The following is a 17,480-nucleotide window of genomic DNA, read 5'->3' on the forward strand; positions in this document are numbered from 1 at the left end:
AATCAGAAGTTGGGAGGACATGAGAAGGTAAAGCAATCAAACAGGGGGTGGGTTATACACCAAACTAAAAATTAAGGAAATCCATTTTATGATAGTAAACGTCCAAGTTAATCCTAACTTTGAAAGTTTTGTCCAAGCCTGATACAAAATTCATACAATAACCTTATATTCCTTGTGCCTATGTACAAAACTGTATCTTCCTTATGAAAGAACAATCGAAAGGGACCTCCTGCTCTGCATTTCTTTTGTGACTGGCCTTGGAAAGAAGCTGGCTTTCGAGAGGACTGCAGCAGGCCAGCCGTTAAAAAGGTTTACTATCAATTGCAAAGTCTACTCATGCTTGAAACTGGGCTCAAATAAATATCTAGCAATTCCCATTCTTTTCTGGACTTTCTTGATCCTTAAACTCTTAATTTATAAAGCACTGAAATCCTTAAAACAGCTCCAGAAAGACCCATACTGCCAAAGAGCTTCAAAGACGTGACCAAGGGCAGACCAAGCTCACTGCAAGCTGCTATAAAGCTCCAGGACCTTCTCAACACGTGGGAACTTCCCAAAACAAACACAGACTCCCTCCCTCTCAGCCAGGGGTAAACTCCAGTAGCTGACAAAGAAGCCTGCTATCTGAATTACTAATGGCCTTCAAGAATAGGTTTGATGGCTAAATATATAAAGATTAGTGGAGAACTTTCTCCATTCCTAGAAAAACCTAAAACGAAGCTCTGTAAAGTGTTAACAGAACTAATTTGTCACCTTCAGTGTTTATGGAGACTCATTCATTAGATACCTTCATAAACAGAATCACTAAGGTCAGAAAATAAATTGGACATAATGTGTTAGATTAATTAAGTTAAGATATAAGGTTAAAGGCACTAATTATAAAAGTTACTAAAACATTATACTAGGGATTAAGAAAATTCTAGGGGGCCCGCTCCACAGCGTAGTGGTTAAGTGCGCGTGCTCCGCTTTGGTGGTCCAGGGTTCACAGATTTGGATCCCAGGAGCGCACGGACACACCGCTTGTCAAGCCATGCTGTGGCGGCGCCCCATATAAAGTAGAGGAAGGTGGGCACAGATGTTAGCTCAGGGCCCATCTTCCTCAGCAAAAAAGAGGAAAGACTGGCAACAGACGTTAGGTCAGGGCTAATCTTCCTCACAAAAAAAGAAAGAAAGAAAATTCTAGATTTGGTTACAAGACATCTTGAAACATATCATTTACCTACCACAATTATGGTAAAGTAAATAAGTCTGGAGTAAGTATGAATTATTAGGCAGGAGTTATAAATAAAAGGAAAGACTACATTGGGCCTAATTATTCTAAAATATTTCCCAAAAAATCAAGCAAATAGAAAATTCTATTTTGATTTCAAGTACCATCTAAAAATTTAAACTTACCAACTCCAAATAATGTATTTATTCTCACATCATTAAAAGCATTAGTTATTAAAAGTTTCAAGACACTTTTCTTCTTCACAAAGTGTAAACTAACAAAACTAAAGAGGTAAGTAGTTTTGGCCAAAAGTTTTCACTAACTGGAAAGTTCACTCATAGCAAAGCTGAGCAGGCTTTGGAAATAACACCTGTCTCTCAACAATTGAGCATCTTCAATTATGCTTCCCTGAATGTCTCTGGAGTTTGACTCTCTTCACTCTAAAGATATAAAACTTTTCAGCAACTGAAAGTAAAGAAAACTGAAGGCAAGATGGTACTCACTTTTCAATCTCAATGCCAAGCGGATTAGCAGGACGTAGGGACAAGGGAGGAATTCCTTTATTCCTGTCAGTACGCATGTCATAATAATTCATTTCATCAACCCACACAGCAGACTGATCCAAAATACCTACCAAAATGAGGAGCACATCCTTAATAAGATACAGACTCCCCCAGGACTTTCTAAGTCTTGCCAAATTCCTTTACTTTTTAAAGATCTAATATGAAATGCACGCGAAGGTAATTTTTAAGAGATTTGAGGGCACAAAAGCTCAGATTTTTTTAATGGCTGGTGGCTTGATTAAAAACCCCAAGAATCTATAAAAAGGCAAAAATAACACCTCTTGGGTTCACAGTTTCATTGTACATTATTCAACAGAGAAGACAAATTAAGCCTCTGAGAAAAAGTTCTGCTAAACAAATGTATTATACAAATAATAAACAGTAAAATTAGTTTGGTAAATTCAACAAAATATATATATATTATATATTTATCTAAAGAAATCCTTATATAAAGAAATTAGTCCTTATATAAAGGAATCAAACACCTTCCAAGGAATGCATGGCTTATCTAACGGGAAATGACTAGGATATTCAGGAAAAATGACTGGGAGGATCCTGTGAACAAAATATAACCTCTGAAAACAGTACCCTCTGACGGGACTGAGCTCTTAATCACAGGACTTGGCATAGGACTGACTGGCTTACCACCTCCAGGCCTCGGCTGCACAGAAGTGGGCAAAGTGCCAGCATGCAGAGAGGAGGGGCTAGGAAGGTTTCATGGAAGTATTTGATCCCAGGCACCTTCTAGCTATGTTGACGCTTTGTGAACCCACTAATTCTATCAGCACCCACAGTTCTGCCAGGATGCAACAGGAGACTTTGCCAGAGAAGATGCTCAAGTCCACATCTTCCTGAGTTTGGTTCAATAAGCATTTACTGAGCCTATACTGTGCTAGGTCCTGTTTTAGTGATTTCAAATACGTTTTCTTCATCTGCTGTATAAACATGATGTAAGATGATGCTGTATTCTGTCAAAATGTCTTAAATTTAATTTAAGCAAAATTATTGACTTTTCTGCATAGGAGAGAAGTACAGCCTGGGTTTAATTATGCCTGTCATAGTCCTACATTATACAAACATTTATCAAGTATTGACTGTGTGCAAGACGTGACAGGACCACAAAGATGAACCTGACATTATTCTTATTTTAGTAGGGGAGATGGCCATGTACAGAGATAGCTATGAAAACAATAATTAAAAATTAACTTATGGAGCACTTACTTTGTGTGAGTACTTTACATGTATGTTCTAACTCATTTAACCCTACGGAGTGAGTAATACTATTATTTCACTTTTACCCACAAGAAACTGTGCACTGAAGTTCCACAGCTAGGAGTGCTGGAGCCCAGATTAGTATCCAGAGTCTGGCTCCTCAGACCAAGTTCTTAACTACTCCTAATATGAGGAGGCAAGTGCTAAGTGCACAAAAAAGTAATACACACAAAGTGCTATGGGGCACAGAGAAGAGTGGTTATTTCTAGTTTGGAGGGCTAAAGACACACCAGAGCAGCAACATTTCATCCAGGCCTCAAATGATGGAGAAAACGAAGAAAAAGAGAACATCATTTACATAATATTATTGTTCATTTGGCCAAATCAGGAGGATATTTCACCTCAAATCTTAACTGTATAATAGAAAGGAATGCAATTATTGTATTCAAGATCAGGGAACTAAAATTGGCATATCAAAATGTTAAATGAGCAGACTTTATAAAGATGTAGAGTGATAATTCTCTCCTGATCATCACCCCTAGTTTCACAGACTGTTATCAGGAAACTGCCTTTTCAACAATAATGCAAATTTTAACCAATATCCTATTCCTGTTAAAATAAACATAAACTGACTCTAAGTTAATGAGATATGAGAGTAGATAAATTTACACTAATCTATCAGTTTTAAATTTTAAAAGACAAACTATTATTTTCTTCCTTAGAATAAAGTCACGAAAGATGATACCTATTTTTTCAGGTTTGAGTAACTTGAAAGAGACTGTTGAGGTTCCTTTGCCACCCGACTTGGTTGTGACAATAATGTCTCCTTTGTCATTTTTGGCTTGTCCCACTCGACATACTATTTTACTCCCCGACATCCATTCTGCCGTCAGGAGGCAATTATGTCCACAAATTGTCAAACCTGAAGATAAAAGCACACACATAACAAAGTTCAAAAGAACAATGATACTGGGGGGCTGGCCCAGTGGCCTAGTGGTTAAGTTCAGCATGCTCCGCTTCAGCAGCCCGGGTTCGGTTCCCGGGTTCAGACCTATACCACTCAACAGCAGCCATGCTGAGGCGGTGGTTCACATACAAAAAGAGGAAGACTGATATAGATGTTAGCTCAGGGCGAATCTCCCCCAAGCAAAAAGAGGAGGATTGGCAACAGATGTTAGCTCAGGGCAAATCTTCCTCATTAAAAAAAAAAAAAACGGAGAACAATGATACAACCTTAGATATGTCTATTACACGAAAATACAATTCTTGTCCTATTAGTAATATCAGGCCTTTTTCATGAACTGAAAAATAAATCTAGAAATAACATTTCCTTGTTCAATAGTTAGTTATTTCTATTATTGAATATACCCAATATTATTTGCAAATATACTGCTGTCTCTACAGATTTTTATCTATTCTGCTTTTTCTCTAATATTTAAGACTTATTTTAGATTATATTTAAAAGTTTCTTCAAACATCAATGGAATTAGAAAATAATGACCATAATAATTATGTCTAGGCATTCCAGATTACTTAGACTATGAGAATCTTAAATTGCTCTCATAGGTGTTAGAAGGGAAATTACTGCTATTATTCAAAGTCTAAGTTTTTAATATAAAATTCTAAAGTATATTAATATATATATATGTCATTCCCTAAAAATATATTGATGTATCTTCCAGCAAGTACTTTTACTAGTGTTCAATTATATATGGTATAACAGAATGAACCAAAGTAGATGCTTTATTTTAGGCATAGCCTGGAGTCTGGTAAATCCAGTAAACATTCTTAGGTATTACCAGATGACTATTTCATTTTTATATCTGCATATCATTCCTAGAATGGCAGTTCATGCTACCCTAGGGTTCCCTAATGATACTGTCACTACACTACGTTCTGCTCTCACAGTCAACTGGCATTCTCAAAGGGCACCTCAGGCCCCCACGGCATGTAAATTACAGTGTAGGCGGGAAGCAACCAGGGAGGTACTGAAAGATTGCAGTGAGGAAGACAAGACCCACGCAGAACACCAACACACCACCACGAGGACACTCTAGTGCCAGCTAGTCTGCTCACTTATTTCCTCTGTATTTTCCATTTCTGCAAAAACAGAGACCACTATAATAAATATTCATGGACAAAATAAACCAAAATGTATATGGCAAAGACCCTGACACTTCAAACTTTCTTTTCTCATTATTTAACTTTATTTTATAGTGCTCAGCAGTCAAGTTTGGCAATTTTTTTTTTCAGATACCAGGAAGATCTCAACTAAGGCCAAATATGGAAGAAAAAATGTAGGAAGGGATTCAAGTCATCTTTTGTTACCACTTAAAGTACTATTTAGTAAGAATGTTATATTAACCATAAAGAAATAAAACTATGTACATTTTTAAGACATTTATATCTATTGAGATAAGGCATTTTAGAGATTTCCCTAAAACATCTATTTATTCATGTATGGATTTTTGTTTTTCTAATAACAGCTCTTAAAGGTTCCTTTAGGACTAAGTTTTCTGTTGGTTTTTTCAAATGTGTAATGACATTTACACATTTTTAAATGCACTCATAATTCAAAATTATTTTGAAAATTTATCTTGATATCCTCTCCTGACAATCAATTTTTGTTATGAAAAATTTAAACAATTTAAGAAACTGAAAGCACCCTGGAATTCCTCTCCATCTCCAAGGGAAGCACTGGAAACAGTTCAATGTATATTTGCTCCAATAATTTTTTTGGACACATAAATCAATAAAATGAATAGGAAATGTTTTCATTTATAAACTGTTTAATTATAGATGGTGGATATTCTGATAAGACTCCAGGGCAATACATAACTTAATATTTTTAAATTTTATAATATCAAAAAGATTTTTGTGATTTTAAATATTAACTCACTTCAGAAAGGAGAATAACTCCACATTTATGTCAGGGCTTAATGTAAAGTCATTCCTAATACAAGTTCCCTGCTAGAGAACTATCTTTGGTTAAAACTAAGGAACAGAGCAGATTTCAGATATATAGACGTGAAGTCTTAAAAACTTGTTCAGATGAGCCAACTTGAATGATATCCATGAAGGTACAAGTTGGAAAAAAACTACCCAGAACAACAGTTTATTCTTCTAATGTATAAACTAATGTTTTATACATCTTTATACATCTAAGGTTCCTCTGATTTAATATCTGTTCTGCATTTGAACTAAAAAAAAAATCACCATATAATTATAAACATAGAATCAAACAGATGTTTTAAATGTCATGAAAATTAAAATCATAAGACCTATTTCTTAATCTCTTACGCATATTTTTGCTAAGTTACTGAAAGCTGAGAAATCTGCTTCACGAAATACAGTTACTTTTTTTTTAAAGTAACTTGTAGAATTCCAAATAAAGTGTTTTTATACTGTTTTACTTGGCAGTGTAGACATTATCTGAGTTAAAAACACAAATTATTTAGTAGGTTAAGTTTGCTTTTTTAAAAAATAGTTCTTGGCAATACATAGGCAGGTTGAAAGCTGAACTAGCAAGGTTTATAAAAGTAAGGCACACTTAGTCAAATAAAAATAGCGTTGCCTGAAGCTAAAGCAAGATTAAAATTTACATAGACTAGTAACTGTCATTTTGGGGAGCTCACGATGACTGCCCGTTAAAATCTGGGACATAACTTCCTACTCCACGCATTGTGGGGATTTTTCCACTTTGGATAAAGAAAAATCTGGAATGAGCTATGTCAAAAAACAAGACATGGGATTAGATGAAACTATCTTCATAAAAATAATAAGTTATATTTACTGAAGAATCAAAAACTATAGCTAGAGAAAACAATACAAATGAGACATATTTAAAAAACACTAGCGAAAAGAATTAGCTGGAAAGTGCAAAACTCGGTTATTAAACATAGTGCTAAGCCTTATTCACTTTCTCTTTTCAAAGGGTTTTCTGGATGGCCAAAAACCAATCTGTGAATCAGCAGCTACAAGGCAGGAAAAACAAGTTTCAACTCATGATCTCAAGGACTTTATCAAAGAGGAGCTCATAAATTAAGAAATGAGTCAAGAGAATGTCTGAATCCAGATAAACTTACGTGGGGAGTCAGAACATATATTCAGTGGCATACACTGGAGCCTCTGTCTTCCTCGTTTCAAATGCATCTGTACAACCTCACATAGAGTTCACAGAAAAATAATCATAACTGACCAAACAATTAGATTTATAATTTGCTCTCTACCTTGGCTATTCTTGACACTCATTTATATTTTTAAAAAAAATGAATAGGCTTCATCATTAGAGACTAAGAGCTAGCAGGCGAGAGCATTTAAGTTCTAGAGGAGATTAAGACAAGCCAGGAGTGAGACGCAACAACACAAATGACTGCTCACATAAGCCAGCAGTGAGGGGGCTCCGTGTCTAGAAGGTGGGAAACACACCATGCAAACCAACATATAAAAACATTTATGCAGTGCCAACTGGAAGTACAGTGTTCCATCATTCATGTCCTTCAGCTTAAAATGATAAAAACATAAATTGAATCTAAAAAACTATAATTTAGCTTCCTCTAAATATGTAAATATTAGGGGAACCTAAATAAAAAGATTAACATGGGTGGGAATTGGTTTGGAGAGATTTTTTTGGTTGTAAATCTCAATCCTTGGCAGGCAGAGACTATTGGTATTTCAGATGCATGGTGCTACTCTCAACCATGGCAGAGAAAAGGAAACAAATAGAATCCATAGGTCATGGTGAGGATAAACGCCTGCCGAGAGTGGAGAGTCTCTCTTAGGTGAAGTGAGGTAAGAGCCAAGTGGTGCTGACATCACCAAGAGATGGAGTACAGATTTGATGGGAAGAGCAATCAAGAACAGAAGAGGCATAATTCACAGAGCGCTTGAGAAAGAATGCAGACAGCTGTATAGTGGAGGGAAAACTAAAGAGAGCAAGGATAGCTAGGAGGCAATCTGAGCAGGAGAGACCAAAGCTGAGGAAATGGAAGCAACTCTCAGGGCGGGAAACTTTCTGAAAGCTTTGATGAAAGACAATATAGACCAGATTTGACAAAACACTGATTTTAACAGAAAAATCAGAAAAACAAATAATTCTTTCATTTTTATTCAGATCATTCTGTATAGGCCACAATGATGTTTTTCTATCACCTTTACTATTTCAAAATAACATATCTTATCTCAATTGCCCAATATAAAAATGCATTTACCATGGATACATAGCACAGTCCTCGCCCTTACCTATGAGGTCGGCTGGGCCAGTCCCCAGGTTTTCTCCTCTAATTGTCACCTTTGTCCATGGTATTCCTTCATTTGGAGAGATGCCTGTCACAAGAGGGGGTTGTCGTGATCGAGACATTGTGCTTTGTTGAGCAAATTAGAGATGCAGTTATAGAAGTAACCTGTTAAAAGAGAAAGAAAAAAAAGGATTAGTGCCAACTGAGATAAGGACTGACTAAAAATACAAGAATGCTAGACATTCAGTACCAAAACATAAAAAGTATTCTTAAATACATAGTTTTTATGATTTTAGCTGTCAGTTAGCCTGTCTGCCAACATCTACTGAACATTAAGTTTACTAAGGACATTCTAGTTAGTTCTGCAAGAGAAATATCAGAAGAGTAACAGAAAACTAAGCCCTTGGTTCTAGGAACTTTCAATATCACGCCAGATAGAACCTCATGTCACCATTTAGCTCCATGCCTACACCTGGTGAATCGCAAATACAAACTAGGAACTGTTCTACTCCAAAAATTGTTTAAGGAAGATATTCTGATTCATTATATTCATAAAAATTAAAGTACATTTAAATTCCCATAGATGTATTGAACTTCATTTCTGTATTATATTTAGTATAGCAACTCTTTTTTTAATGTGCTCAAATCAATATATCGATATTTTTACGAAACCTGGACTGTAGACATACAGGCAGAAGTGTGAATTTGTTAACTGTTCTGAATATAGCAGAGTTGGTAAAAGTACAGTTTCTGAGGTCAAATACAACCTGGGTTCAAGTCCTGGTGCTCCAGTTTACTAATTCTGTTCTAAATCTCTGTTTTCATATATGTAAAATGAAGTTAATAACAGAACCTTTCATAAGGTTACAATTAAGATTACGAAGGATAATCCTAGCGAAGCATGGCACGCAGCATATGTAGGCAACAACAAATAATAAAGAAACCTCACTAATAAATCCCTGCAGAACTCAAGTACTCAAGGCTGCAGATGCCCCAGAAGATGGGGGTGAGGTTCAGAGCAAAACAGTAAGAACTTGCTGATTATCCCTATCTTTCCATAGTGAGAAGTTAGACACCCTGGCCCCTGTCTTCACCCTGCAGTCAGGTAGATCAGAAGCTTGGTCTCTGAAGAAACCAAAAAGAAGAGAACCAGGACTCAGGGACACCAGGCACAGCAGGGGTGATTAAGTGTCAACCTGCACAGCAAACTGTGGACCTCCTCAGTCCTGTCCCCTATCTGCTCTCACATTACTGTCAGCAAGTTGTGTAAACCGTCCCTGCCCAACTCCACCCTGTCCAGATAACTAGAAGATCATTCTCTGGAGAAACTGAAGAGTCCTCTGGAGAAACTGAAGAGTCCTAGGAAAAAAAGAACCAAAGATCCTAACATGTAAGGTCCTGAAGCTGGGTACCTGAGGGTTATTGTAAATATTCAATAAGATTACCTTTTGACTTTGTTATGAAAATAAGTTAATCTTGTCAATTTGCTATTCTCTTGTTTAACCTGAGGGGTAACTCAAGGGTCACAGGATTTAGGAACTTGTTTTAACAGAAGAAAGAGAATGCCTTCACAGATCACCACATAACCAGCCCCAGCTGCCACTGACACCCAGAAGTGAGACTGCCCAGGGGCTTATCTGGAGTGAAAGAAACACGGATTACCCCTGTGTTTCTGCGAAATGCCTCCTGCCAAGCCCCTAAGCTCTATAAAACCCCCTGCTTTCTTCTCTTGTTAAGGCAGATTTGAGAGAACCTATCCTGCCACCTTCTCGTTTTGGCCAATTCAAATAAACTTTTCGCCATCTCCAAACACCAGGACATCTCAGTGACTGGCTTACTGCACATCAGGCACAGGCACTTGAGATTAAGAGGTTCAGTATCAGTCCTCCCCAAAAAAAGAAGAGCTACTTGCAGTCACATCACCTAATTGAAAAGCCACTTAGAAACTCTGCCCATACACAAACTAAACAAATCAGCCGTTCACAGCCTCACTCTAAAATATACAGGACAGCCAAAGACTATAAGATGGTCAAGGAAAATATGTGAGAGAGAGATGGAAGTCAGATAAACAAAAAGATGCAGAAAAAAACAGAGATAATGCAAGTGTTATGGGCCGAAATGTGTCCCCACAAACAAATCATGTTACAGTCCTGACCCCCAGGATCTCAGAATGTATTTAGAGACCAGGCCTTTAAAGAGGTGATTAAGGTAAAATGAGGTCTTAGAGAGAGGTCCTAATCCAATATGACTATGTCCTTATGAGAAGAGGAGATTAGGACACAGACACACACAGGGGTAAGACCATGTGAGGACACAAGAAGAAAACAGCCATCTACAAACCAAGGAGAGAGGCCTCAGAAGGAACCAACCCTGCTTACACCTTGATCTTCAACTTCCAGCCTCTAGAATTATGAGAAAATAAATTTCTGTCGTTTCAGCCACCAAGTCTATCAGACTTTGTTATGGGAGCCCTAGAAAACTAACACAGCAGTTAACAAAAGAAAAAAAAACTGCAAAAGTATTGTAAACTTTGGGGCCGGCCCCATGGCGTAGTGGTTAAGTGCACACGCTCCACTGCTGGCAGCCTGGGTTTGGATCCCGGGCATGCACCAAGGCACTGCTTGTCAGGCCATGCTGTGGTGGCATCCCATATAAAGTGGAGGAAGATGGGCACAGATGTTAACCCAGGGCCAGTCTTTCTCAGCAAAAAGAGGATTGGCATGCATGTTAGCTCAGGGCCGATCTTCCTCACAAAAAAAGTATGGTAAATTTTGATCCCAAATTAATATTTGCAGAGGGAGAAAATTTTTATCCCTAAAGAACAGGATGTCATGAAAAGGAATAAACCTAAGAATAAGAGCTCTTGAGACTTTCAAAAAAGGCAAAAGAAACAAGATTTATATCACCCTAGTAATGCAGGAACTGACCACTGGTTTAACCTAAGGTGCTAATAAGGCTGCATAAGGGGAACTGTGTTTGGGGAGTGGTGAAAGGAAATGAAGAGGGTGAGAGAGTTAAAAATTTTTACCTATAATTGACTATCAACATAATGACAGATTAGACATACAATCTGGAAATGTGGAGGTGGATGCCAGAAGAGAACTATTGTATTATAAAGAATAAACTATTGTATTGTATTGTATTATAAAGAATATGACTGACCTTGGTCCCTGGTTTCTGGGATGGAGACTCAAAATCCCAGAAGTGTCTTGTTCATGAGCCCTTCAGACCACACCTAAGTTTACGCTAATAACTCAAAATCAGGGCTGGCCAAACCAGAAAGAGCAACCCTGCGACTAGAGGGCTGGGGCTCTGAGCCATGTGCTAGCAGCCCAACCTCCTCTGGAGCAAGGGAGGGGGCTGGAGATGGAGTTCATTCACATCGCCAATGATGCAGTCAGTCACGCCTAGTCATGCATTTAATACAAAACAAAACAACAACAACAGAAAACAAAGGACTGGAAAGACACTACCATCATCCAATAAACCAAATGAGACAACTCAAGGTTATCTTGAACACCTCTCCTTCCCCATCACACCCCCTGAGCCAAATAGAATCTTTCTGTCAGAATCCAAAGTCAACTATTCCTTTCAATTCTAGTGGAGCTCTCCCAGTTAAGACATTCATCTTCTCTCCCTAGATACTGTAACAGAGTTCTAACTGGTTACTTTGTTCCTATTATCTCTCCACTGCAATCCACCCTCTGCAAACACCAGAGTTAATTCTCCAAAATAAAGATCTAATGACTGTCATCCCTGATTTTTAAAAAATAATATTCCATGACACCCCACTGCTCAGTGGTCTCTAGTGCCCACAAAATCCTTAGCATTTTATTAAAACCTGTCACAACTAGACTCTTCTACATTTCCTACTTCACCCTCAGTCATTTCCCTCATTCATGGGACACTAACCACATAAGCCCATTCACCTCTTATGAACTGCCAAGTACTTTTATGCCTCCATGATTTCATTTACCTTGTTTCAATTAAATAGAAAGTCTTTGGAGTTTGTTAAATACTTGCCAGTACTTCAAGGTCAAGCTTAAATGTTACCTTCTCTAAGAAAGTCTCCCTGATCCCTCCTTCTACAATGTTTTTGCTACATAATTCTAATATTCATTGTGTAAAATCTTAGCTGTCAGGTTTGTGTCTCCTCTTTGAAGACACACGATGTTTAATCAACTCTATATTCCCAATACCTGTCATACATTACCTGACACAAAATAAACATGCCATATGACTGCTGAAAGAGGTTGAATAAATGTTTTCTGAATGTTTCATGCTATCAGTGGAACACCGGAATTAAAATAGGACAAAGATAAGAAGTACAAGGGGTAGAGGATAGGGATAGGGGACAGGTATTAGGTGTACACACAGAAAAACAAAAAAAAAGTTAACAAGACACTTGTACACAATAGCACCAAAATAATAAAATACTCAGGAATAAATTTTACAAAAGAAACACAAGACCTGTACTTTGAAAACTACAAAACACTGTTGAAAGAAATTAAAGAAGACCTAAATAAATGGAAAGACATGGATAGGACAACTTAATATTGTTAAGATGGCAACACTCCCCAAGTTGATCTACAAAAAAACCACAATCCCTATCAAATTCCCAGCTATCTTTTTTGAAGAAACTGACAAGCTAATTATAAAATTCTATGGAAGTATAAAGAACCCTGAATAGCCAGAACAATCTTGAAAAAGAGGAATAAAGTTGGAGGATTCACATTTCCTGATTTCAAAACTTACTACAAAGCTACAGTAATCAGGGGCCAGCCCAGTGGTGTAGTGGATAAGTTTGCATGTTCCACATCGGTGGCCCAAGGTTCACTGGTTTGGGCTCGGACCTATTCACCACTCATCAGGCCATGCTGAGGCAGTGTCCCATATAGAATAGCTACAACTATACAACTATGATATACAACTATGTACTGGGACTTTGGGGAGAGAAAAGAAAAAGAGGAAGATTGGCAACAGATGTTAGCACAGGACCAATCTTCCTCAAAAAAAAAAAAAAAAGCTACAGTAATCAGTGTGGTTCTGGCATACGGATAGACATACAGGTCAATGGAACAGAACTGAAAGTCCAGAAAGAAAACTCTTACATTTATGGTCAATTGATTTTTGAACAATAGAGAAAAAAATAATCTTTTTAACAAATGGTGCTGGAACAACTTGATATCCACATGCAAGAGACTGGAGTTGGATCCCTTCCTTACATCACACACAAAAATTTACTCCAAATGTACTGTAGACTTAAATGTAGAAGAAAACATAGAAGTGAATCTTTGTGACCTCAGGTTAGGCAAAGCCTTCTTAGATACAACACCACAAGCAACAAAGAAAGAGATACATCAAACTTGGTCAAAATTAAAAACTTTTGTGCTTCAAAGGACACCATCAAGAAAGTGAAAAGACAACCCACAGAATAGGAGAAAATATTTGCAAATAGTGTGTCTGATAAGAGACTTCTATCTAGCACATATAAAGAACAGTTACAATTCAATAATAAAAACATGTAATACAATTTAAAAATGGGCAAAGGATTTGAATACACATTTCTCCAAAGAAGATACAAAAATGTCCAATAAGCACAGGAAAAGATGCTCATTGTTATTAGCCATCAGGGAAACGCAAATCAAAACCACAATGAGATACTATAAGTGAACATAAGTGAGGCCATCTTGTTACACTAAACGGCCCCAGCCCCTTCTCTGTGTGACTACTTGCTGCGCTGCACATACTCCAAAAAATTCACATGCTCTCCTGATTTACGGCCTCCGCTTACGTATGTACTCCCCAATAGCTTGATAAATTAAAACTTTGTTCTATGAGTTTCTCTCCAGGAACAGGCTGACCTAGGGAATCTCCTAAGCAAGTAACAGCACTAATAACTGAATTTAGCAAGATGACAGCATTCACAGCCAATATACAAAAATTAGTTATTTTTCACATTCTAGTAGTACATAATTAGAAAATGAAATTTTACAAATTCTATGTGATAAGAACCAAAATAATTAAAAATACACTTAATAAAAGAAACGTACAATACTTCTACACCGAAAACCTTCAAATATTGCAGAGAGAAAAAAAAGACCTAAATAAGTAAAGATCTATAACGTGTCTATGGATCAGAAGATTCCATGTTATAAAAATATCAATTCTCCGCAAATTGACGTATAAATTCATGCAAGCTTATACAGAGAAATTGGCAAGCTAATTCTAAAATTTCTATAGATGTTCAAAGGACCTAGAATTTTTCAAAACAACTTTAAGAGGTGAAAAAAGTTATAACACTTATAATACATGACTTCAAGACTTTTATAAATCTATAGTAATCGAGATAGTGTGCTGTTGGCATAAGAATGACCTAATGATCAGTGGGCTGGAACAGAGCTCAGAAGTGGACCCACACTTATGTAACCAGTTGATTTCTGACAAAGACATCAAAGCAGTTCGAGAGAAAGAAAAATACCTTCATTAAATAGTGTGGAAACAACTCGGTATCCACATAGGGGTAAAAAAAAGAACTTTTTTCCTCACATCACTTACAGAAATTATATCAAGATGGATCACAGACCTAAACAAACAACTAAAATTATAAACTATACAGAAGATAAAATAAGAGAATATCTCCATTACCTGGGTATAGGTAAAGACTTTTTTTCAATAAAACAAACAATAACCATATATTGAAAAAACCTGATATATTTAGACTTCATCAAAATTAAAAACTTCTCATCAAAAGAAAATAAACAGGAAACCACAGACCGACAGAAAATATTCTCAATAGATACATCTGACAAATGAGTTTATACAACGAACATATAAAGAATTTTTTCAACTTAAGACAAACAATCTGATTTTTAAAAAATGAGCAAAAGATCCGAAGAGATTCTTCACAGAAGATTTATGAACTCACAGTTTTTCATAGATATATATGACATATGATATATATGATTGATAGACAGATGGATATATCTGGTAGACTGTGTATGTGTGTGTGTGTCCTAACTCTGTATACCGAGAGCCTACAAGCAATGATACAAGAGTAGTAATGAGCATACCTAGCTTCTAAATACCATTATCCAATAAAAGGAACCAGAGCCTTGGAGAAATGGCTGATTGCAGGACTAAGGCAGGGTGAGTATAAGATAAGCCTAAAACATTTTGTTGTGTCAGTAAGGAAGTACTCAGAGAATGATGGGGACATGTCAAAAGGGTATAGAAGCCACACTGAAGGGGCTCTCATTGCCCAAAACTAAGACAATTTGAGCATCTAAAAAAAATAATGATAGCAATGGATTGTAATCTATTTATAAAAGAACATATGCAAGTCCATCCTAATAATATAAATCAATAAACAAGAAAAGAAAGCTTTCCCTTATTATAGAATGTTAACTAATAAATAAGGAAGTTATGATGCAATTAGAAATTATCAAAGGATGCTAAAAGTAGTGTTTGGTAAAAAGGAAAAAAGAGGGTGATGTCAGCATCATGGCGGAGTGACCTCTCCCCTTAGACTCTGCCCCCTAAGATGCAACGAAAAGGACATTCATATATCAACAGAGGACATTCACACAATACAAAAGATGTCCAAGAGACCTACGCAGCCATATGTCTGAAGGTGGAGGTGCTGGACCCCCCCAGAGGAAGTGGTAGGAGGTAAGGGGATCTCCTCTCCTTCCTCAATGGCAGCAAACCTGGGCTCTGGACTGCATACGGCTCTGAGAGGAGAGTGGGGAGGGGTAACCCTCCAGAGGAACACATTTGCTCTCCAAGTTCCCTCATAGCCCGTGGGAAAGCCCCACACAGAGGTGACTAAGCTATTGCAGAGTCAGCATCGCAGGAGAGCAGATAGCAAGAGCAGAGTGAGAACACCCCCAGGATCGTGCAGACAAAAGAAAGTGCTCCTCTCCCTGCCCAGCACTCCAGTTCGGCCAGTCTGCCAAAGCACTCACACATTCGATAGAAACGCGGCAGCTGTTAGCAAGTGAGCCGGGATCACGGTGGGCTCAGAATACACAGCTCTTGACCCCGACCCAGTGGCGGCAGGTGGAAGTTGCGACCAGATACTATCACTATGATGAGGCACAAATCCACGCCATCAAACAGTATGAAAAAATATACTAAATATTCAGACCAGAAGGAAAATGACAAGCACCCAGAAATCAATCCTGAAGGCACAGAAATTTATAATCTAAATGACAGAGAATTCAAAGTAGCTATCATAAAAAAACCTCAGTGAGTTACAAGAAAATACAGATAGTTCAATGAAATCACGAACTTCTTCAAAACAGAGATTGAAACTATAAAGAAAAACCAATCAGAAATGTCAGAGATGAAAAACACAATGGATGAGATAAAGAAAATTCTGGACTCCCTGAGTAACAGAGCTGATATTATGGAGGACAGAATTAGTGATTTAGAGGATAGAAACACAGGAATGCTTCAGATGGAAGAGGAGAGAGAACTAAGACTGAAAAGAAATGAAGAAATTCTCCGATAAATATCTGACTCAATTCAGAAATGCAACATAAGAATTATAGGTCTTCCAGAGGGAGAAGAGAAGGAGAATGGAGCAGAAAGCTTGTTCAAAGAAATAATAAACAGCTGAGAACTTCCCAAACCTGGGGAAGGAGCTGGAAATACAAGGGAAAGAAGCCAACAGAACTCCTAACTATACCAATGTAAAAAGACCTTCTCCAAGGCATATGGTAGTAAAGCTGGCAAAACTCAATGACAAAGAAAAAATATTAAGGTCAGCAAGGCAGAAGAAAATAACTTACAAAGGAACATGTATCAGGCTTTAAGCAAATTTCTCAGAAGAAACCTTACAGGCTAGGAGAATGTGGAATGCTATATTCAAAATTTTGAAAGACAAAAACTTTCAGCCAGGAATACTCTATCCAGCAAAAATATCCTTCAGATATGATGGAGAAATAAAAACATTCCCAGATACACAAAAGCTAAGGAAGTTCATTGCCACTAGACCCACCTACAAGAAATGCTCAAGAAGGCCCTCATACCTGAAATAAAAAAAAAGTGGTTACAAAGCTTTGAGCAAGGAGATAAATAGGTAGACAAAATCAGAAAAATCACAGCTCACTGACAGAACAGGTTAGCAAACACTATACATTAAAGATAAAGGGAAGGAAAACATCAAAAATAAATATAATCTCATCATTTTAACCACAAACTCACAACACAAGATGTAATAAGTTGTGACAATAATAACTCAGAAGGGGAAGA

At 37.2% G+C, this 17,480-nt stretch overlaps 1 protein-coding gene across 8 annotated transcripts in view; it reads right to left on the bottom strand.

Moving 5' to 3' along the window:
• EXOC2 (exocyst complex component 2) overlaps nt 1-17,480 on the bottom strand; it is a 201,388-nt gene that overhangs the window by 144,787 nt on the left and 39,121 nt on the right. For all 8 annotated transcript variants that reach the window (XM_087437910.1, XM_087437906.1, XM_087437903.1 and 5 more), the window contains 3 exons: nt 8,227-8,387; nt 3,731-3,907; nt 1,714-1,840 (listed from right to left, as the gene is read on the bottom strand). In XM_087437910.1, coding sequence (XP_087294036.1) covers nt 1,714-1,840; nt 3,731-3,907; nt 8,227-8,344 — 422 coding nt within the window. In that variant the 5' untranslated portion in view covers nt 8,345-8,387. The remainder of the gene's footprint in view (nt 1-1,713; nt 1,841-3,730; nt 3,908-8,226; nt 8,388-17,480) is intronic.

This window comes from Ceratotherium simum, chromosome 13, assembly GCF_057802395.1.
Source record: "Ceratotherium simum simum isolate JZ-2026a chromosome 13, ASM5780239v1, whole genome shotgun sequence".
NCBI classification, from domain to species: domain Eukaryota; kingdom Metazoa; phylum Chordata; class Mammalia; order Perissodactyla; family Rhinocerotidae; genus Ceratotherium; species Ceratotherium simum.